Source organism: Phyllopteryx taeniolatus, chromosome 3, assembly GCF_024500385.1.
Source record: "Phyllopteryx taeniolatus isolate TA_2022b chromosome 3, UOR_Ptae_1.2, whole genome shotgun sequence".
NCBI lineage: Eukaryota > Metazoa > Chordata > Actinopteri > Syngnathiformes > Syngnathidae > Phyllopteryx > Phyllopteryx taeniolatus.
Genome location: NC_084504.1, coordinates 24,923,667 through 24,946,016, shown reverse-complemented (window position 1 = coordinate 24,946,016; position 22,350 = coordinate 24,923,667). Strand labels below are relative to the sequence as shown.

The window sequence follows — 22,350 nt, the reverse complement described above, 5'->3', positions numbered from 1 at the left end:
AGTCGACTCTGACATTTTTCTACAATGGAGGTAGTATCACATGCTCCTTTTACGCTGCCTGTTGAAGATTTTTGTTCTATTTCTCTGTTCTGTATCAACAGTGAATGTGGCGGGGGTCTGACCGATCTGACAATTTTCTGCCTTTGCAGGTCGTATCAGACTCTTCTTCTAGAGTGCATGTATGAGCTGTCATGTTTCTGTCCGATATAAACAGCTCCAACACAGAATGGGGGGGGGTAACAAAGTCGATTTGGTAATGTTCTGCCTATGAAGGTACTATCGCAAGCCTTTTTTACCCTACCCGTAAAAGCTGGCATTTTTTTCCTTTTTCTAATTCTAAATGACTGCTTTAGTACAGCTGCGATTGGCTGGTAACCAGTCCATGGTGTTCCCTGCCTCTTGCCCAATGTCAGCTAGAATAGACTGCAGCACACCTGTGACCCCAGTGAGGATAAGCAGTATAGAAAATGGATGGATGATAGTGCAGACATTTTTTCCAAGACATCTTCAGAGCACATTCTGATTAAATAGAAGTCATACATTCAGTCATAATTAACCATTTGTGTGATGTTATGTCTTTGTCTGGGGACAGGGAGGCCAACCTCCAGCAGGCTTGCACGCATGGTTTCATTCTGACTGAACTTGACTTTGTGCTTCACCTTTTTCTTTGCAGTTTGCCGGGGAAACTTGCGCCCACCTCATATTTATAATTCATTACAAGGCTGCGGGCTGTCAGACTATTCAAATGAGACATCACACAAGCCCATTTCCCATCACGCTACAAGCCACCGTTTGACTGGCCGATCACCATGACTGACACCGCCGGCCTGGTGGAGAAAGCATAACGCTGGACACACACACACACACACACACACACACACACGCATTGCTAAAAAACGCAATATATGCTGCCCATATTTATGTCATCCTCTTTTTCTTCCCACTCAGCCGGATCCAGGCTGGTGGAAATAAAAGCAGATGCATTATTCACCCCATATGTCTTGCTAAAGTGAGTTCTTTTTTATCTTAAACTGATAGGCCAAGCGTGGGCTCAGGGCCTTTAGGCTTGGACTGCGGGCTTTTCTGTCTGCCGCATACCAGCGGTCGGTTCAGGCAGGGTGAGCAAGAGCTTTCACCGCTCTACATACTACTTCTTTCTATTCATTTGTTCATCCCCCAGTGCTCGTGGTCCATCCTCCTACCTTTATCCATGCTTTGCTGCTCCCATTTTCTACCTCTCTCGGACTGTTAACTTTAGAAAACTGGGGCGTAAGCAATCTTGCGTGTGGTAAACTATGTATGAAGACTTTAATAGTTTTCTCTGAGAGAGGACTAAAAGGATGCAGCCACCTTGTTTTTACCTCAGCCAAGTGCAAAAAGCGTAAGGTTATGTTTTGATCAGATTTATTGGATAGTTATTTAGCAGAACTACCTAAAAACTGTTCATAACCTATGGTCCCAACAAATGTTGTTTATAAATGAGAAAATTAAGTATTAACTTCTTCCAAATCATTACTATTTAATAACTTTTAAACAATTTACCAAGTCTTAACCGCGAGGTAATCACTTTTTGCCATTGCAGTCCGCTCCAATCAGGGTCACCAAAGCCAGCAGATGGTGCGCTGGTGAAAAACGTTTGCCGTGTCAGTTTCCGCCCATCTTTCCACTTGGCTCATGTCCACTCTGTTTTCCTGTTTAAAATAGTACAGCTTGAATCTGTGAACACCACGCCAGATTGAACACATCAGTCAGAACAAGACCCGCAAAAAAAGAAACACAATCGAGGAGGATGAGGGTTTCGGCATGTGGCTGTTTGTCATGATTAGTTGACAGATTTTATTCGAGAGGATACGAAGGGCCACTGCATAAAAGTGGCGACTGCGGAGGATTGTAATAGTCATAGTGTACTGTCCACAGTTAAGGCACAGCAACAGGCTAAGCTAACATTGGCATATGTTTGTCATTTCTTGTAGTGCATCCGCAGATGTTAGGATTTACCAGAACAGTGTGTGACCAGCAGTGATTTATGTCACCCATATGTTATAGTCTTGGCTTGTTGACTGACAAAGTACAAAAAATTTGTACCTCGTAGTACTTGGTTTTACCAGTAGCCAATTTATACGTTACCACCTCTTACAGGGCTGGAGTGGAACAGCTTCATCTGACACGTCAGGCTTTTTCAATCCTGTGAGGCAGGAAGGTGTTCCACTTCAAATTCGTACTGCAGGAATCTGCTAAAAACCATGCCCACATTGAACACATCAATCTGAACAACAGTCGCTGACATACAACAACAATGGAGGAATACAAGTGTCCTGTATTTACTTCTTGGTATATTGTTGTTGTCCATGAGGACAAATTGTATTCAGAAGACGACGAAGGGCCGCTGTGGAAAAGTGGAGACTATGGAGTATGTTACTGTTATGTCCAAAGCTTTTTTTTTTTTTGTATGTATTCTCAAATGTTACAATTACGTGACCAATGAGCAACCAGCAGTGGTTTAAGTCACCCATATGGGATAGGCTCAGCACGCTTGGAAAATCACGACTGACCGGGTACGAGAAATAGTATCGGTAGCACTTAGGTTTGCCAGTGCCAGCAGCAAGTAGAAGCATGGCAAACCAAGTAGCTATAGCAGATCCTCGGTTTACGACTGAGTTCCATTCCTACGGCGGCTACGTTGGCTGAATCTGTTGGTACGCCAGAACGCGCCGTAGTCTATCACTAATCTGTGCTAACAGTAGTAAAGTAATAATTATTTCAAAATTCGTATGAAAACACTTATTCGTAGTCTAGACCATAAATATTCAACAATTTAATGAATAACAGTACTGTAAAGCAGTAACTGAGTGTGCGTTCTTGTACAACATGGAGACATATCTGTACTCTGCTACGCAAAGTAGTTTTTTGCACTGTTTGTTATGGGGTTTTTTTTCTTCTTGTTTTCCAAAATGCAATAATGCTATTAGGCAAACAAAATGTCACAATGACGCTACCAACCAGCGGTGGTTTCCACTCATGGTGTAAGCTCAGCACACCTGGAAATACAACTGACAAAGTACTAGAAATGGTAGCGCTTACAACCTAGCTTGGCAGTGAAAAAGGGGATCACAGTGGTGTAAGACTACATCATCAGGCGGCACAAGAAGCCACACTAGGTTAGCGCGGTACTTGTTTTCATTTCATTGTTATATTTACGGCCTAGGAGTCGTTTTCATCAAAATATTTACTGTAATTATGATTATACTACTACATTAGCATAGGTTAGTGATAGACTATGGCTTATCGCGACTTTCGCAGAAATTCAAGTTACGTAGTCACCGTAGGAACGGGCCTCCATTGTAAATTGGGAAGCCCTGTAGCTCTTTTCTAGTTAAGAGCTAATAGTGGTGTGCATCACTACCACCTACAGGACCGGAGTGGCCTGACATGTTCTGATTTTTCAATCAAAAGAATCAGACGGACATGTTGTGAATCCTTCGGCCTTGGCCGACATCTGTTCTTCGACTTTTTTGTGTAATTATGTCCAGTCTGAGTTCCACAGTGTCTCGGTGCAGACAGACCTCTTTACTTTCCTCCAGTGAGTCCGTCCTCCCCTTGGCCCCCGTTCTCCTTTTGTTGCTGCCTCTCGACTTTTCCCCCCTTTGAAGCCTTGCCAGTTAAGATTACGATTCAGTGCAGAGGAGTACTTCAGCATAGTGGAGCGGGTTGGGCTCAGCAGCGGACTTTCTTTCTTTCTCCTTCCAGTGCCTCACATCAAAACGAGCAGGCCTCAGTGTGAAGTGCGTGCCTGGAGAGGGAACCACTTTAGCGCCGCGTCCCCATTGCCGGTCCATGGTGCCCCGCTGATGGTTGTATATGGCCACTGGCTTACCATCCACTGGTCTTCCCGAGCCTTGTTGTTGGGCTCCATCCAGATGAATATGGAATCAATATTCATTCCACTCTCTCTCATGCTTTTGTGCGCTCCCCCAGGCCCGGCCGGCTCTGCTTTACGCTGCATGGGGCGCCGTGTCATGCGAGCCAGATGAAAGCCGAAGACGAACGAGCCCTCGTTCGGCGGCGCGCTTGCAGCTCCCGACGCCTGCCGTCGCCTCCTTTTTATTTTGGAAGAGAAGAGGCGCACTGACATTATCGGGCGCTGCAGGCGCATTTGAAAATAATTGCCTGTATGATTGCTATTTTTCTTACCTCTTTGAGGAGGTGTAGCCTTTTGTCTCGGCGAATCAGTGACTGCTCAATACCGGACAGAGGAAAGGCAGTTTCCTTTCATGTCTGTCTGAAAAGGGGAGTATTTTTAGCCCTATTCATTTTTAGCAGCGTCTGCCATGCAGTTTTAATCTATCGCTCCTCTCTCCCTGTTGTGTGCGGGGAATGGAAGGGATTCAGAGGTTCCTCAGAGGTGCGCCACGCTGTGTCAGAGAAAAGGCGCACCATCACTATCCCTCTGCCTTTTGTCTATTATTTATTTGATCAGCCAGCTCCCTCCTATGAAGTCCAAACTGAAAAGGCCTGCACTCGGCTATTTCAGGATGGCCGACTCTCGGGACTGTGAGGGAGGTGCGTGTTTCTGTGTGTGTGCGCGCGTTTGTATCGCCTTTGTATTGAAAAGGAGTCAGCGATTGTGTTTTTTCCCCTCTCCACTTCATGCCCTAACACACTTAACACAACAACAGATGGCCGCGTGTCATCAGAGCATTGATTCAAGCCGCTTATTTTCATGGAAAGAATCGCAGCGGAGGGAGACGCGGGTCCAAATGGCTGTTTATTCTGCCACAAGTTGTCCCCTAGGTGCCGTGAAGGAAGGTCTACCCTACAGTAGGACATCAAGGTGCCGTTTACAGCGCATTGGCGATGTCCATACCCGCTACAGTAAATCACTTTAATTGATCAGCAGCGTTGTGGTGCACAAGGTTTAAATGAAGGTTGTTTAATCGTTATAGAGACGCTAGTGTGTTTGGCTCATCTCGCATGGTGCTGGTTGCCAAGTGTGGGCACGTGTGTGTCTGTGTGTGTGTGTGTGTGTGTGAGAGAGAGAGAGAGAGAGATGGAGCATCATGGAGTGGCTTAACTACTAAATTAAAAAGGCATTTGGAAAGATGGATGCTCAAGCCGAGATAAAAGGCGACAAATAATAGTGGGACAGCATCACAAGTAGGGCGAAGCCGCCAATGTCACCACGGTTCAAACTTCAAGTCTGCCATGAACTCGAGTGTGCTCTCACTGGTAATTTCATTAGGTACACCCACACAATCGAAAGAGGCAGGGTACACCCTAGACTAGTCGCCAGCCAAATGCAGAGTAAATATAGACAAGCAAACTTTCACTATCACATTCACACCTATGGATACTTTAATTCTTAAAGTCTTTGTTGAACCGAACATGCATCTTTTTGGAATGTTAGAGGAAGCCGGAGTACCTGGAGAAAACCCCCGCAATCAGGGGGAGAACATGCAAACTCCGCACATGTATGACACTGTGGTGCCCTATGTAAAGTAAATATTTTTTGTGTGTGTGTGATTAATGTTAAATTATGTATTTGCAGTATGAGTTTTTCTTTAATCTATCAGATTTCAAATTTGCCTCAAAGGGCCATCTAGCTGGCCCACAAAGTCAGCATTTTCCATCCTCTGATTGGTTGGTCAGAGCAAGTCAAGTTTGACTTGCAAAACATGCCTGTAGTGGTCTACACACATTGATACATTTAATAATCAGCAACTCTGGTGATTGTTGGTATTGTTAGTATTTTATTTGAACAAATTATGTTTTTGTCCTGTTAGTAGTCAAATGATCATTCTGAACTGCTCCAGGTGATATTCCTGGCACAGTTGCATGCTTTTATATTGTGGTTTTGTATAGTATTGATAGTTTCTATAACTGCAATGTGATCGTAGTGGTATGAAGAGATGGACCCACTGAAGCCCAGGTGCCAAATTCATGACCTGAGCCGGTCCCGTCACTGCTAAATGAATTTTTCTGACAGTGTCAATCAAAATCGAGAGTTATTATGATGAGGCAAGGCTGCAAATGAACAATATTAACCAGTTTCTGCAGAGATGCAATTGACTGTCCAATGCGCTCTGATCTCAGATGGGCCGGCAAGATGTTGTGCCACCCGAGGGGGCTTCCTGTCACCAAAAGTCCCGACTGGCACACGAGCAGACAGCCCTTCGCCGGTTATTCTGAATATTTTAATGAAGCAGACAGGCATAGAGGAATAGGGAGCGATAAGGCCCAGTGTGGAGGAAAGAGAAGGTGGGGTGGAAAAAAAAAGTGAGTGACAAAGAACAAGGGGGATGCTGACATCCGGGGTGAAATTACAGAGCGGATGAGATGGAGGGGAAGAATGGCGAGAGTGAAAGTGAAAGGAGGCTTTTTGACAGAAAGAGGGTGAAATGAGTGGGTGGAATGGGCAGACGGGAGAAAGTGGAGACAGGTTAATGGAGGCGGGGGGTCTGGAGGTGCAATGGAAAGGAGAGGAAGGGGGTTGGATGAGCGTGATGGAGGTGAATGGAAAGGGGTGGACAGCTTGGTGTATGGACATCACACACACAAGGGAGGAAGGAGTGGAAGAGAGGGTTACACAAAAGCACACTGACTTCCTGGCTCACCACAATCTTTCTCCCTCCACTGAGGAGACTTCAAGAGGACTGGTGGTCTTAAGCGAGCGGGGCTACCGTTTCCCTCCTCCCCACAAGCACGCCTGCGTTTAGTTAAAAGTGACACTCGGGGGAAATCAGCATTCTTTTCTTTTTTACTTCCATATGAATTATTCTGCTTTCCGCTGCTACGAGCCGCTCAAGCCTCGGCGGCTTCAACAGCGACAGGGACAAACAGAATGAGGGCTGAATTTTAAAGTATAAAAAAATAAATAACATGTAAAAGCGGCAGCAGGCCTACTTTACGCTTAAGCTCCTCCTCTTGCCACAGCGGATGCAAAACAACGGCTGGCCTTTTCCCTCTAAACCTCTCACCACGTCACAAGGCTCACAGCTAATAGTAACCATGGTTACAGGCCCCCCAGTTAGATTAGAGATTGGAGGCAAGAGATTCAGGATTGGTACCTGGTTTCCCTGGTATCACTGATGCTTATCGGATCACTCCATCTTCATCAGGCTGTCCATTACCATGCACCCATTGGTGCACATCCCCTCGGAATGAAATAAACTAAACTCAGTCAAGGCCTGCAGATGGGCTTCTTCGAAATGACTTTTTGTTCCACTACAGTCAATGTGGTATCATGCAATGTTTAATTGCAGTCCAGTTCAGGTTTCAATCGGCAAACCCTGATTTGGCCTATGCTTCTACTGTGTAGGCAGGATGGCCTTACTACAGAAATACAGTGGGACCTGTAAGAAGTCTACCACCCCTAATATCATACAATTTGAACAACATTTTTTGGTACAATACAACCCTGACGTACCGGTACCATTAGACCTCTTGATGCTGGTTGAACACATGATTTTTCTTTGGCCTTTTTGCGACATCATCCTCCACGAGGGGTGTTAAGAAACAAATACCGTGAGAAGGCAAGAGAAATATACCAATCCCAATTCCAATAAAGTTGGGACATTGGGCAAAACGTAAATAAAAACAGGATACAATGATTTGCAAATCCTTTTCAACCTATATTCAATTGAATACCATACAACAGTGTTCCTCAACTTTCTTTGCACCGCGGACCAGTTAGGAGTCGGCAGTTTTCTCACAGACCGGCTGTCGTGGCGTGCGTGCGTGCTTACGTACGTACACACACACACACACGCTTGCCTCGCTTCTGCTTCCTCCTTCGCCGTTCGTGGCGCTTCCACTGTGGGTGTGATGCAGGAGTGGGGGTCGGAATTGTCGTAGGCAGCCTGACCAGACTGCAGTTCCGTAGCTCCTCAATGAGAGTAGACTTTTAACTCCGTAGAAGTAGTTCTACCTGTGTCGAGCAGAAACCTACGACTGTATCTGTATCAGAGCGTACTTGGTACTTTCGCAAACGTTTTGTTCAAAAGAACAAATCTTCTCAGGCATCATTGTGTCAAGGTTATTGCCCCGTGGGCTTAGGAACACTTCAGAAAACCATTGTTAGTTTACTCAGTTCATCGCTACATTTACAGATGCCAGTTAAAACTCTACCATGCAAAGTGAAAGCCATAGATAAATAACACCCACAAACGCTGCCGGCTTCTCTGGGCCCGAGCTCATCTGAGATGGACTGACGAAAGGTGTGCTGTGGTCTGACGAGTCCACATTTCAAATTGTTTTTGGAAATCATGACGTCGTGTCCTCCAAACCAAAGAGGAAAAGGACCATCCAGATTGCTATCAGCGCAAAGTTCAAAAGCCGGCATCTGTTTATGCTGAAAGGAACGTACAGATTTTGGAGCAACATATGCTACCATCCAAGCAATCTCTTTTCCAGGGACATCCCTGCTCATTTTTGAAAGACAATGCCAAGCCACATTATGCACGTTTTAGAACAGCTTTGCTTCGTAGTAAAAGAGTGCGAGTACTAGACTAGCCTGACATCTGTCCAGACCTCTCCCCCATTGAAAATGTGTGGCACATTATGAAGGGCAAAATACGACAACGGCGACCCCGGACTGTTAAGCAACTGAAGTTGTACATCAAGCAAGAATGGGAAAGAATTCCCCCTACAAAGCTTCAACAATTAGTGTCCTTAGTTCCCAAACACTTATTGAGTGTTTTTAAAAGGAAAGGTGATGTAACACACTGGTAAACGTGCCCCTGTCCCAGCTTTTTGGAATGTCATGCAGGCGTCATATTCAAAATGTGTGAATATTAGCCAAAAAAAAAAAAAAAAAAGTTTATCAGTTTGAACGTTAAATACAGTATCTTGTTCAAATGAAAATTAGTGGAAAAGGTTTTGCAAACCGTTGTATTCTGTTTTTATTTCTGTTTTAAACAACATCCCAACTTCATTAGAATTGGGGTTTGTACATGGGAATAGGGCTGCAACAACGAATCGATTTAAAAAAAAAAAAAAAAAAAAAAAAAAAAAAAAAAGTGTTGGCAACGAATTTCATTTTCGATTCATTGTGTCATGCGTTTATTACATCAGTCACCTGCTCCGTTGCTGTGTTGTGCACAGAGCTGCTGACTCAGAGCCTGCTTTCATGGACATATTTGCCTCTCTAAACCAATCAATACATTGAATTTGAATGATGTCAGCACTGCTGATCCTGATTAACCAATTACAATCAAGTCGTGGTCCTTTCAATGAACGCAGTGTCTGCGCTTTCAGGGATTTCTTTGAACGGGACAAATATTCAAATACAAATACAAAATGAAAACATTCGCAGTGAGCAGCTGCAGGAAACAAACACTCACACCGAACTAACCTGTTCTAGCGCTTGACGTCTTGCACTAGGCCACACCCCTTAAAGACACACCTCCAACACACGATTACTACGTTATTATGTTCAGTAATTACACTTAATAAAATCAGTTGATCTCAGTTACATTTTCTTTTATGTATTATCCAATTCAATGATATTTTTCTTTACAAAGAAAATGGAACAAAAAGTTGGTTTGGGGGCGAGGCTGGAATAGATTAATGGCATTTCAATTCATTTTCAATAGGGAAAATGAATAAATGGGCAAATTAATTTTGAGCTTGATTACTGAACAAACTGACAAACAAAGCCGTAAGTAAAGGTACCAGAGTATCTTAAAACCATGGTTTCAGTTGAACTAACCCAGTAATTGTTTTTTTGTAAACACGAGTGCGATGCTTAGCCTAAAAGCAGCTGTGTTATTCAAGGGAGCTGCGACTTGAAGACTTGAAATACTCGCCCGCTTCCCCGCCTTGTACCCCGCTGCTAGTCAGGTGCGTCTCCGGCGAGGCGTTGGTCTACCCGTCGGCGGGAGGTGATTTGTTTATCCCTCTCGCTCCAGATGTTTCCAGTCGGGTTGTTTTCCCCTTCACTGACATCTGCGGGTGCCATCAAAAGAGCGAGCGCTTGACAGTCGAGAGATGCCTGCCACGACATTGAGGTGGAAAAAAAAAATAATAATAATAAAAACCTGTTAGGTCCCCCCCCCGGCGGGAGTCACCTGGGAGATGATGCGTCAAGTTGGGGGTTGTGTGTGCATGTGTGAGAGACAGTGAGTGAGTTGGCGCAGGTGATAGAGTTTAGCAGGGTGTATCCAGGGTTCAAAGAGCAGCCCCCTCAGAGCACACACGCGGCGTCTTATTCTAGCGAAGGCGTGCCTGCCGTTCGATTTGGCACGCCGCGGTGCTGCTCCGGCAACCCCCATCTCGCCTCCTTCACCGCCCCACCCCTAAGTCTCCTCCCTTCCTGGCTCCCCTCCCCCACCTGCGGGCTCGCAGATGAGTTGTACTCAGACAGGTGAGATGGCTCATGAATATTTATGCGGCGGGATTTCATTCCTACAGCTGCCGGAGCCCCTCCCCAGCCCCCCACCTCACCGCCCCCTCTTTCCCTCCCCGACGCAATGCTGCTGTTTGTCCTTCACGGTGAGAGGCAGCACCCTCGTTCCTGTCCCTCAGGTTAATCTGCCTGTTCACCAGCCTGTGTGTGTGCATCTATGTGTGTGCGTGCATATTGGTAAGTAGGTTCCCCCTAGTGAGTGATGAGGAGGCAGACCTGTCACAAGGGTCCCGCTGAGATCAAGAGCTGCTAACACCCTTCATGTCTCTCTCACCTCTCTCTCTCTCTCTGAGGGAGAGGAGGACCTCAATGCTCCTACTATGACTTTATTCCCAAAAAAAACAAAAAAAAAAACGGAGGAAACCTGGAAACAGAGGTTTTCCTCCTTTGGTAGGGGCACCAGAGGACTTCAGGGTAGGCACACCATCTTAAGAAAAACAAGAAAGAGATCAGCTAACTTTGTCAAGCAAAATGCATGAATGGATTTTCATCACCTACAGTGATAGAAGAGAGAGAAAACTTCACAAAACTTGCTGTAAAATGAGTTGAACTGGTTTTATGTGCCATGCGATTGGCTGGTAACCTGTCAAGGGTGTACCCTTCCTCTCGCCCAAAGTCAGCTGGGATAGGCTCCAGCTCACCCGTGACCCTAATCAGCTATAGAAAATGAATGGATGGATGATTTTAACAGGATTTATGTACAATGTTGACATGATAATAAGAAGAAACACTATGCTATAAATGGTTCAGTCTCGTCGTCTTACATCATTTATATGAACTCAGAAGTGGCCTGCTAATATACGAATGGACAAAGAAACGCATTCACAATGCTTTTTTTACTCCCACATAAACCGGCACTTTGGGCACAGAGGAAACTAAAATGTTATTTATTGTGGAGCGACCATCAATTGGTTGGGTTTGGAGAGGGCAGGACAACGTACCAAGATGATGATATGTAAATGTAATGCAGCTCACTTATACAAGTATATAATCTATAACGATCAATATCTATCATATTATTGCATTCATCTAATTCCAAATAAAAGCCCTCCATTAGATTGTTGTAAAAGCTTTTCTAATTAAAGTTTAAGTACAGGAAATGTGGGGTTTTTGTCAACCAGCAACTTAATGTGATTCACATGCAAGCTATTCAAGAAATCCACACAACAACACAGCAACGCCGTGAACGCTTGCAACACCTTCTCCGCTTGTCCTTTGATTTTATGACCTTTATAGCAATTCAATGAAAACAGGTCCAAGTCACCCTTTAATGGCAGCCCGCTTTTCGGGCATATAGTGCAGCATCCGTGCAACAATATTTGTGTTGTAATGATGTGTTCTAATGTTTGAAAAGGAATGGAACACTATAAATAGTGTAGCTCCCAGCTCCCAGTCACTCACTAAGCAATAACTCTTACAGCAGTACCTTGACTGATGAGTGCCCCAACTTACAAATATTCTGGGGTAAAAAAAAAAAGGAAATAAATGCAAAAAAAGCCATCAAAGTTTTCCAACAACTTGTAATTGAGAAAACCTGCTCAACAAAACACTCATTTGAGTCAATTTAAGTATGAGGGAATAAAATAATAACTAATTGTCAATAAGTTGGAACAGTACAGATGATCTTTATTTAAATCAATGGAGTTAAAAAAAAAAGATTGAAATGAACTTGCTAAGCAAAAACACAGTTCAATTTAATTTTATCCAATCTTCCATCCATCCATTCTCTGTACTGCTTATCCTCACTTGGCTTCCAGGTATGCTGGAGCCGATCCCAGCTGACTTTGGGCGAGAGGCGGAGTACGCCCTGAACTTGTCGGCAGCCTATTGCGGAGCACGTGTAGGGCACATACTGACAATTTAGTCTTCAGTTGACCTAGCATGCATGTTTTGGGAACATGGGAAATCAGAGTACCTAGGGAAAACCCACACAGGAGAGCATTCAAACATCACATAGCAAAGCCAGAGCCCGGATTTGAAACCTTGACCTCTGAACTGTGATGCGAATGTGCTAACCAGTGGGACACAGCCGCCATTTTCCAAATTTTTTAAATGTGATTTATACATTTTAGAAAGATAGAAAACAAAAAAAATACATGCAAAAAGGTCATCACAGTTTTTTTCATTTAAATTATCTTTGAAAAGCACTTTAGGGAATAAAATGATAATTAATGATAATGGCAAATTATAAATACCCCGAAGTTAGGCTTATACTCAATTAGACAACCTTTTTTTTTTTTTTGTTAAAAAAAATGTAAATGCTAAAAGACATCACTGGGTTTTTTTTCACTCTCAATATGGCATCTTCTAATAATGAATATACAGTATACGTTTCCAAATTATGACACCAATTAAAAGGCTGCGCAATACACATACATTTAGGCTTACTGTGCATATTGATGTATTTCTATCAAATTTAAAAGGAAATACTAAAGAAATCAGAGCAAAGGTGATGCTCACAATATGACACCCATACATAGATACTGAATACGCATATACTGTACATTACACACTGTCCTACAAATACACACTTGCTAAGAATTCCAGTTATTTCTGCGTAACTTCGCTATCTTAAGTAACGAGCTACTGTGAAGTATTTTGTTAATTTTGACAACTGCTGTGTTTCCTTGTCATTTCCAGTCGCGGTTGTGTAACCACGGCACGTGTTTTTCTGCAGCTGTCCTAGATGCGAGGTTACCAGCAGAGCACCAGTATAGCTCCCGAAACCCCCCGTCTCCAGTATGTATATGTGTTGGGAGGATCGGTATCTACATATGTACATACTGTATGTGTTATTCAAATCCGGGGATAAATACCTCCAGTGGGAAGAGGCGTGCAACAGTAACGAGACAAAAGGAGAACCATGTCGGAACGGGAGAATGCAACCTAGCCGAGAAAATAATGGCCATAGATGGGGAACTAGTTCGGCATTAGCTGGTGCGCAACGTGTTGCGTGTGGGGGCTGTGTCATAATTGTACCATTTCTGTACCGCTGCCACCCACACTCAATGCAAATATGGATTGGATCTGTTTATAATTAGCATACCTGTTAAATGTATTTGCTCGCCGCGCCTGGAGACCGCAGCCTTTTGTTTGCTGGCACTTGTTTTTGTTCTGCAATCATGGCGGTGAACGTGGAGGGGAGTGGGGGTGGGGGGACAATTTCTCAGAAGACATCTGATGTTAGCGAGCACGAGGATCCTAGAATGTTTCTTATGTTTTTATTTCCTTCCTCTGACATGCGTATCAAGGAGGAGCTGTGGAGCCTGTGAGGCCCTGTAAGTGACAATCTAGGGGAACCAAAGCAATGCTAGCCTAATTAACTGGACTCATTACTATATAGGCGGCCACATAAAGTATAGCGTCAACCTCGTAAGGCGTAATTACAGAAGCGTATATGCACAGAAACGGCTTTTGTTCTCTCGCAGCGTAACAGTAAACATGCTAAGAGGATGCTAGTACAACAACCAAATTTTACAGTTAGGTTTCGTCGTGGGTGGGTTTAGAAAGGGAAAGGGAATGCTTTCCTCTTCTCTTTCTGCCAAAGAACCCGCTTTCCACCTCTTCTTCTTCTTTGACTTCGACCCACAGTAGCTGAATTTCCAACGGCGCCCTGCAGGTTGACGGCGCCGGTGGCGGACGTTGTTAACCCGGGCCACGACCGATCCGGTATGGAATTCTTTGGATGAACGCTCATATTTGTTTGGCAAAGTTTTAAGCCGGGTGCCCTTCCTGACGCAACCATCTGCATTTATCCGGGCTTGGGACCGGCCTACAGTTTGCACTGACTTGTGCCCCCCATAGGGCTGCAATAGAAAGGGAATACTATCATCTGAGGGTTTATAAAGTGGGTATATGCATACCGTAAAAATCACATCATCGTGTAATCCAAAACTTAATTATCCCGAAACATTTCACGCAGTACAGTGCATGTTAATCAAAGTATCATTCTGTCTTTCCATTATCAACAATTGGCCATTCAAACAAACTCCTCTGTATGTGCGTAGCCCTCTTAAGTATGGGACAGGCTCTCTTGTGCCCTTCGTATTGTAGAACAGAAGTGATGTTTCACTGTTCCATTGTGTCTAGCTCTACTTTGTGACCATACTGTACCGATGCTGGACGGAAGGGTGCCAAAAAGTCTTACTGATTGGGTATTTTGATACCCTACAGTAATGTAAAGCAGCAGAGTCAAACTTTATCGCAGGCCACATCGTAATTATGACTGCCTTTGGGGGGGCCGGATATAATAATATACATATTATGTATATATTATACTGCCCCCTGGTGGTTAAGGTGCACACACCAGAAGGAGCAGCATAATGTCCATTGAATTAAAGCATTAAAAAAAGGGTTTAATTATTTGCATTGTCTTTAATTGTGTTATAATTCTATGTTTTTATACAATACAAAACTGGAGTGTGCTATTTTTTTCTTTAAAATTTTAGCAGATTTTAAATTTTCATTGGAAAAAGGTAAGGTGCGATACAAGTGATTTGATGTACCAACGTGGTCACGGAACAAATTGAACTCAAGGAAGCGTTATTAGGAATCCCACTCACGTTGTAGGCAGGGCACGCCCTGCAGCAATATGATTGATTGGCTGCTGGTAGAACAATCCCTACTGCTTCCAGACGGGGGAAAAAAAGTATGTGACTTCAGTGTAGGAGTGTTATGAATCTCACTAACCCTAACCCAAAAAAATGGTGGCAGGTTTTCACGGTCCGCATAATATGACGTAGAGGGTGGGGTGTGGCCCGGAGGCCTTCAGTCGGCCTGTGATGTAAAGGCAAAAAAAAATAAAAAGAAAATGCATACCAAACAACACTGCTTGGTGGAAACGGCGCTAAACGCTTCCATCTCTTCTATTTATCCTCACGCCGAAGCGATCCGAACATTAATTCCATCAGTTGGCATCCAGTCAGTTGCCGACGGAGTGCTGATGGAATCCTGACAGATTGTCTGTGTTTTGGAGCGTGTTGTTTTCCTTGCCCGTCCATTTCTCTCCTGCTAGCAATGTTTTGCCATGCATCATCTCTCTCTCTCGCTCTCTCTCTCTCTCTCTCAATAACCGCCTCCTCCAGCCCATCCTTTCTCATCCGGGGGGCAGCCGGAATGACTACCTGCGAGGGGGAATCTGTGGAAACAAAGCACTTGCACGCCTTATGAAGCCACATCGTCATTTGCTTTCATTCTCTCACTCTCCACCCACCCTCCTTCTTCGTCGCCATCTCTGTCTCATTGTGTGCCAGCCAAACTTGTCTAATCAGCAGATTTCCACCAAAATAATTGGTGGCGGCCTTGCTGCTGGCGAGCCCCGTGCCGTACACAGATAGGGAAAAGGAGCACTTAATATTCCACACGGCTCGTGCCTGCCCCCTCCTCCCCTACTGTTCCCTGTGATATCTGACCTCTTTTGTCTCCTGCGCGGCTTGATGTTGATTTTGGAGGGCATTGTTAGCCGCAGCGCCGCTATTGGTAGAGCTGGTCGGCGAAAGGCGGTCGGGAGGGGGGCATGGTTGGTCGGGTGAAAGGGAGCCTCATTTGCATAAAGGCTTAGCCCAGATTTGGAGCCACTCAGCGAGATCTGAGGAGAAGGGCCCGGGGGCCACGAGGTAATCATCCATGGCCTGTCACAGCGCTGTCATTCCTCCGTGTATTTATATGTGTGAGCAAGGAGGGGGGGCTTGTCTATGTGTGTGTGTGTGTGTGTGTGTGAGTGTGAGAGAGACTCGTCATTGTTGTTTGTTTGTAGCGCTTTGCATCATCTCGTGCACCCTCTCCTTTTGTTCCAGGGAGACTCGTCCGTCCCAAGAGGATGGTGGAGGCCTCGAATCCCACAGAGTACAAATCTATGGAAGGCAGCATACCCATCGAGTGGGACGGTGAGTGTCCGTCCCTCTCTAAGCATCGAACCGAGGCCTTCGCCGGTGTTTTTCCTGTTCTAATTCCATCCTCGCATTGCAAGATGGGGTTTGGGATTGCACGTATCGTTTTCTTTTTTTCTCTTTTCTTTTTTAAATCAGACACCTTCTGCCGGCATTATACAAGCGCGCCGGTAGAAGAATGTTCCTTACAAGTGGATACAAACGGTTCCCTCTGTCTCAGGCTGGCTTTATCCACCTTAAACCCCTCATCCCGCTTCGCCCTATCCCTCATGCATTTTCATCAGCATGCAAATAAGAAGGGATAAAAGAGGGCCCAGAATCCCCCGCGCTAGCTGGAGGAAGTTAGAGAATCTCTCTCTTGCTGCTCGCTCTCTCTCTCTTTGGCTTCCTTGAACCTACTAGGCTATGCAGCCAGCTCAGCCAAAATAGAGCTTCTTTAAAAAAAAAAAAAAAAAAAAAGGTGGGGGGGAGATGACAGACAGGCAGGAGAAAGAAGGACAAAGGTACTTATCGGAAATGACAGAATGTGCATGCTTTCAAATTCCGAGATCAGAGTGGATCCACCCGTTCTCTTCCAGGAATCTCGGTTACGGCCCGACCCATATGTTTTTTTTTTGGTTTTTTTAGGCCGATGCCGATATTTGGCAGAATACAATTCCGATAACCAATTAATCGTCCGATTAATTTAAAAGATATACGTGTTGAAACTTAGCCAAAACATGGTATTGTCGTTTGTTTGAATGTCATTATGTTGTCTTATGTTGTAATGTGTTCATGTGTTTAAAAAAGAAAATAATAATCCTCTGATTTTAAAAGGACTACTATCGGCTGATGAATCCGGCCGATTTAATGAGTTGGGCCCTACTCTCAGTAAGCCAACTGGTTGGTTGAACTGTTCCCTGCTCTATCGCTCACTGAGCATAATATAGAAATATTTACTGTACAAATGTACTTCACCACAGTGTTCCCCCGCATAGTGGGGATTCACAAATTCACCTATTTTCTGATTTTTTTGGGGGGCGGGGGGAGGATAACCTATCCTCTGTTATTCATGGAAAAACCTGCCTAAGGACCCATGTTAAAGTGATTCATTTAGTCAGGCCATATCAGAATCAGAATTACAATTATGGTCATCTTTATTTTGCCAAGTATGTCCAAAAAAAGACAAAAAAATGTGTCTCGGGTATTTGTAGCTGTAGTACGACAACAGACAGTTGACAGAGAATACTTTTGAGACATAAAGACATTGAGAAAAACAGTCGCTGAGCAATAAAAAGGTTGCTAATAATCTGGTTATGCCGGTACAATTTTGTATTATTATTTTTTTTGACAATTGTGCAAAAAGATGCAGAGTCCTCTAGCAATTAGAGCAGTTTGAATGACTAATATAGCAATATTGACCATTGTGCAAAAGGCGCCGAGACTTGCCGACATCTTGTAGAATGAATAGGCAATTATAAACCTTTTTGGGGAGGGTGCCAATTCCTCACAAATTTTTGCTATTTGTTTCAGGGCTCTGTCCCTGTTACTCGCGACTAACATAGGTAAACAACAATTTTCGCAGTTAATCATTAATGCCTGCTAAGCTGAGCTTTCGTGAGATACGTTGATGTCTCACATGCTGTTATTCATGAGGGTGGTCCATCTTCTGGAATAGGCGTTGCAAAAATAGCCAAAGAAAAAGCCAAGAGTTAATGCGTTGCTGTTCACTGAACTAATGTCCCGAGAGATTTTCCAAAGTCTTATCTCAAACATTTGAATTACGAATTGTCTATCCAAGAGTATTTGGACTTTTGTGGTCAAGCAAGAGTACGCTTTGCCAGTTATTCACAAAAAGCAAAACACACAAAGTTTATGTGTTCATGCTCGCTGAACTTTGTTCTAGTAAGATTTGCTAACATTATGCATGGTGGTGGCTCAAACTCAGCAGCTACTCTGCTTCTGTGCAGCAGTATTTCGAGCGCCTCTGTATAACCATTTACGGCATCCACTCAATGTATCCTCCTGACCCACAGTTTCCGACTGTTTATTTTTGGTTTCCCTTTTAAAGCAAAAAAGAATAATACAAAAACTGTTTGGGGTATAGCCGGTGATGCAACCCCAAACACAACAAGTTTTTGGCATCATTTTACGTTCAAGTCAGTGCTCGTCAATCATTTTCTGCCACCTGGAAGAACCCTGGCAGCCATTATTTACAAACATTTTGAAAAGTTCTATAGTGTTCAACCTTTGTGACATGGTTGGGTGTTGCAAAAGGCATAGTCAATCCATTGTAAATTGAGGCCCTGTCAGATTTGCTGACGTAGTACTAGCGCAATAGTAGCTCAGACTCTGGAGTCCCTTTTGTTTCCCCCCAGACATTTGCAGTGGAAATGGTCCGATTTCAGGAGCACTGGACCTACGAGAACTCCAGATAAGACCAAGTTGACCAACAAAAAGTTGCAACACCTTAAAAAAAAAAAAGTCTGCTGTTGCTTTGAAGTATGACTGCTAGTTTTGTTTGTGTGGGTCTTCTCACTGTTTTTTTTTTTTTTTTTTTTTTTTTTCTTCACTCCTGCAGCTTGGATTCGAGGTAGACGGAAGGAGCCTCCCTCCGTTGAGGTACGTTTTCCCCACCACCCACCCACTTACACCCACCACCAGCGCCTAGCAGCAGCAGCAGCCTCCCAGCTGTGATGATGCTTGGACTCTTGGGGGTGGGCTTTCAAGGGAAGGAGAGGCTTTTGATTTGTTTTCTCTCTTTCGCTCTCTAACGAGGAACTTTTGGGAGCTGCATTAAAATAAACACCATGTTCTAATTAAAGCCAGTGGTGGGAAGTAACGATTGTACAAATACATCATGACTGCAGTGGAGAAGATTTTTTTCAGGTATCTGTACTTTACATTTTCTGATTTATTTATTTTTTTTAACTTTTACTACATATGAAAACAGATATCTGTACACTTTAATACTTTGTCAAAATGGGCTTGTTATTTTTTTCCAACATCTGCGGATGACGACACAACGTATTAAAAGATGTAAATAGAGGTAAAGCCAACCACTGTCTTTATTGATTGTGAGCTTGGGGTCTCTTATAAAGAGAACAATTAAAGGGAAATGGAGGAATGTGAACCACGGAGCAATAAAAACAGCATAATTTTTTTTGTACTTTTAACTAAGTACAGGAGTTGAATCTGTACAGTGGAAGCTCGATTTAAGGGACTAATAGGGGGGATGGATCGTTCGTTAAATCAGATTGCTCGTTAAATTGAAGCCCTTTTTTGGCCTAAAAACACCAGTGCAGTACAAAATTATAATTTTTGTACTTTTTTTGTGGGCTAAAAACACCCAGTACAGAAAAAATGATTGTAACTAAACATAAAAAAAACTGTTAAATGTTTGAAAACTTTTAAAATATATCCAAACTTAACTCACTGGTACATGAAAGGGGTGATTTTGAGTTCCAACTGTGCACTATTTTGTGTCCGTTAAATCCGAAGTCCATTAAATCAAGGTTCCACTGTACTTCTAATTTTGTATTTTTTTACCCAAGTATCTTAAGTCCATAGTGTGAGTACTTTACCCACCTCTGGTTAAAGCAGCACTCCAAATTGTCCATAGGTGTCATTGTGAATGGTTGTTTTCTCTGTGTGCCCTGCGATTTGCTGACGACCAGTCCAGGGTGTGCCTCGCCTATTACCGTAAATCAGCGAGGATAAGCTCTCACTCATCTGCCACCCTAATGAAGATGAGCGGTATTGAAAATGGATGGATGGATGGATGGATGGATGGATGGATGGTTAAAGCAGACACCTGCCTGGGTTGTTTGGGCTTTTTTCAAATTTTATTCCTGGCTCTCCGAGATGGGAATGCTGAAGGATGGTCCTTTCTTTCTTCCCCTCCCCAGTGTTGTTCTCTCTGGGTTTTAATTGCTCTTTAAATGCGAGAATGCTGGAAACGGTTTGGGTCCTGCAACGAAATGTGGCTCCATATAGGAAATCCCTCGCTTACTCGTTGTGTCGTCTCTCATTGCCAGCGGGCCTGTGCCATCCCTAACCACCGCCGTGCCAGAACATTCTATTCCAATTTTCTTTTCCTTGTGTCCGCTCGTCGACAGCTGGACCGGCCAAGCCATCACTCCCAGCACATTTACCCTAAACCCCCTTGTCACCCCTCTCTCTTCCCAGTCCAAGTCCGACATAAATTGATTGGATTAAATCCTGTCATTAACAGGCTGGAAAAGCAGCTTGGTATGTTTTGTCTCCGTTCTCCCCCCAAAGTATCGCTTTTCTGGCCGCGCCGCTCGCTTTTCCAGGCCAGCGCGCCGTAGCAGCAGCCCAGTCGGCACGGCCTTTTTATGACATGGCTCAAGTGGTGGCGGTGAGGGAGGGACGGTGTGGATTTACAGCAGGAATGTCAGTTGAGCTGGCCTTTCCAAGCGTGGACAATTAGACGTTTTACTCATTGTAACGTCCTGCTTCATGCGCGTTTGTACCTGGCAGCGCCACTTTGATTCTCCTCTACTTTTATTTATTATTTATTACATGTGAGCAGATGCTATCTAAAAATCTCTCTCTCTATCACTCACCATCCACCAATCCCTTGCCATCTCTCAATGCTAGAGCAGTGTGATATAACATTATATATCGTAGCGTGATATAAAAACAGCTATCGTACGATAACACCCTATATCGTTTATATTGTTATTTTCAATTTCCCTTGCCGCTACTGTACTTTCTTTTCCTCTGCTTAGTAATATGCTTCCACCAAGAGGGAGGGGGACCCTGATGCCTGATCTATCGGATAAAGGGACAAAATATGTTTGCAGTTTTTTTGTTAGTTGTTTTTTAAAGCCTAGCTTTAAGTGGCTAACGTTACATTACGCTAGACTAATACCTTTTGATAACATAAATGGGAGGGTGGGGGAAAACTACCATTCTACCACAGAATTAGCGGTACAAGGTTGATTCTCAGGTAGGTCGGGTAGGACAATGTAGCATCCTTTTCCAGGTTGTAGTAGTGGTATTTGATTGACAGTTTGAGCGCATTCAGCGGATACGCCCACAGTGTACACAATTTGTGTCAGTTATTCACCAAATAATGTTCCATGTGCATTTACACAGGAGCTGGCGAAGAACGAGGCCTACAGGGAGCAGATCAAGCTGAAGGCCAGGGATGTGGAGGAGAAAGACTTGGCCCTGAAAGCGAAGGAAAACAAGGAAGGCCTGGTGGCGACGCCGTCCAGCACTCTGGCCGCTGGCCATGCGGCCGCCACCAGCTTTGGCAAGCGGGAGTTTAGCGAGGAGCCCACCAGCACTGCCAACACCTTCCAGCCGGGCTCCTGGCGCCCCAATTCCAAATAGGAAGCCTAAAGAGACGGCGGCATGGACTGAGACTACTTGGCCATATAATGCGGTCCAATAGAATGGCTGATGGTTTTCATACAGCTGTTGTGTTGGATCTGTTTGATTATGCTGCTAATGAAGTGGCAGGTTAGTCTATTTAACGTGTATGACAATGCCAAGAGGAGTTTAATCTTACCTTGTCACAAAAATCTCAATACATAAATTGGTACGGGATATTATTCACACACTGACTTCAAAGCATTAACGGTCCATTTAAACTGAAACAGCAGCACCAAAATGGAAATAATCTCTCTGATTCATTGAAGTGTGGATTATTACTACATCTTGTAAATGAGTTCCCAGCACAGTATTAAAGAGTACAGTATCTATTTCTTAAGGCCACTTCTCCTTCAGTAAATGTGACCAAAGGTCACTCAAGGGGGAATGTGGATGGAAGCCACAGTACCCAGAGAAAACCAGCAGAAGAACGGGGAGAACTTCACACAGGAAGCATGTTAAAGCACAGACCTTGAAACGAGCTGGAACATTTCTAATTGGAATCAGTAGTTTTACAGCTTTACAGATACCCTCCTCCTGCAGAACATAACTTGCAAACTCCGTAGGAGGGCCAGAGCCAAGATTCAAACCCAGATCTCTATTCCAACATGTTTCATAGTATCTAAGTCTATTTGATAAAAATGTTAATATACTGCGAATATTGGCTAGTAAGGCCTC

At 44.0% G+C, this 22,350-nt stretch overlaps 1 protein-coding gene and 1 long non-coding RNA gene across 2 annotated transcripts in view; one reads left to right on the top strand and one right to left on the bottom strand.

Moving 5' to 3' along the window:
- Nucleotides 1–22,350, top strand: part of ndufaf2 (NADH:ubiquinone oxidoreductase complex assembly factor 2) — a 23,995-nt gene extending 1,645 nt beyond the window's left edge. The window contains exons 2-4 of the mRNA XM_061767844.1: nucleotides 16,198–16,287; nucleotides 18,851–18,891; nucleotides 21,394–22,350. Of these exons, the coding sequence (XP_061623828.1) occupies nucleotides 16,198–16,287; nucleotides 18,851–18,891; nucleotides 21,394–21,633 (371 nt within the window). The 3' untranslated portion in view covers nucleotides 21,634–22,350. The remainder of the gene's footprint in view (nucleotides 1–16,197; nucleotides 16,288–18,850; nucleotides 18,892–21,393) is intronic.
- On the bottom strand, nucleotides 1,778–4,486 carry LOC133475262 (uncharacterized). The gene is made up of 3 exons (XR_009787771.1): nucleotides 4,192–4,486; nucleotides 3,875–4,097; nucleotides 1,778–3,790 (listed from the first exon to the last, which is right to left on the bottom strand). It is a non-coding gene; the product is annotated as an uncharacterized LOC133475262 (long non-coding RNA).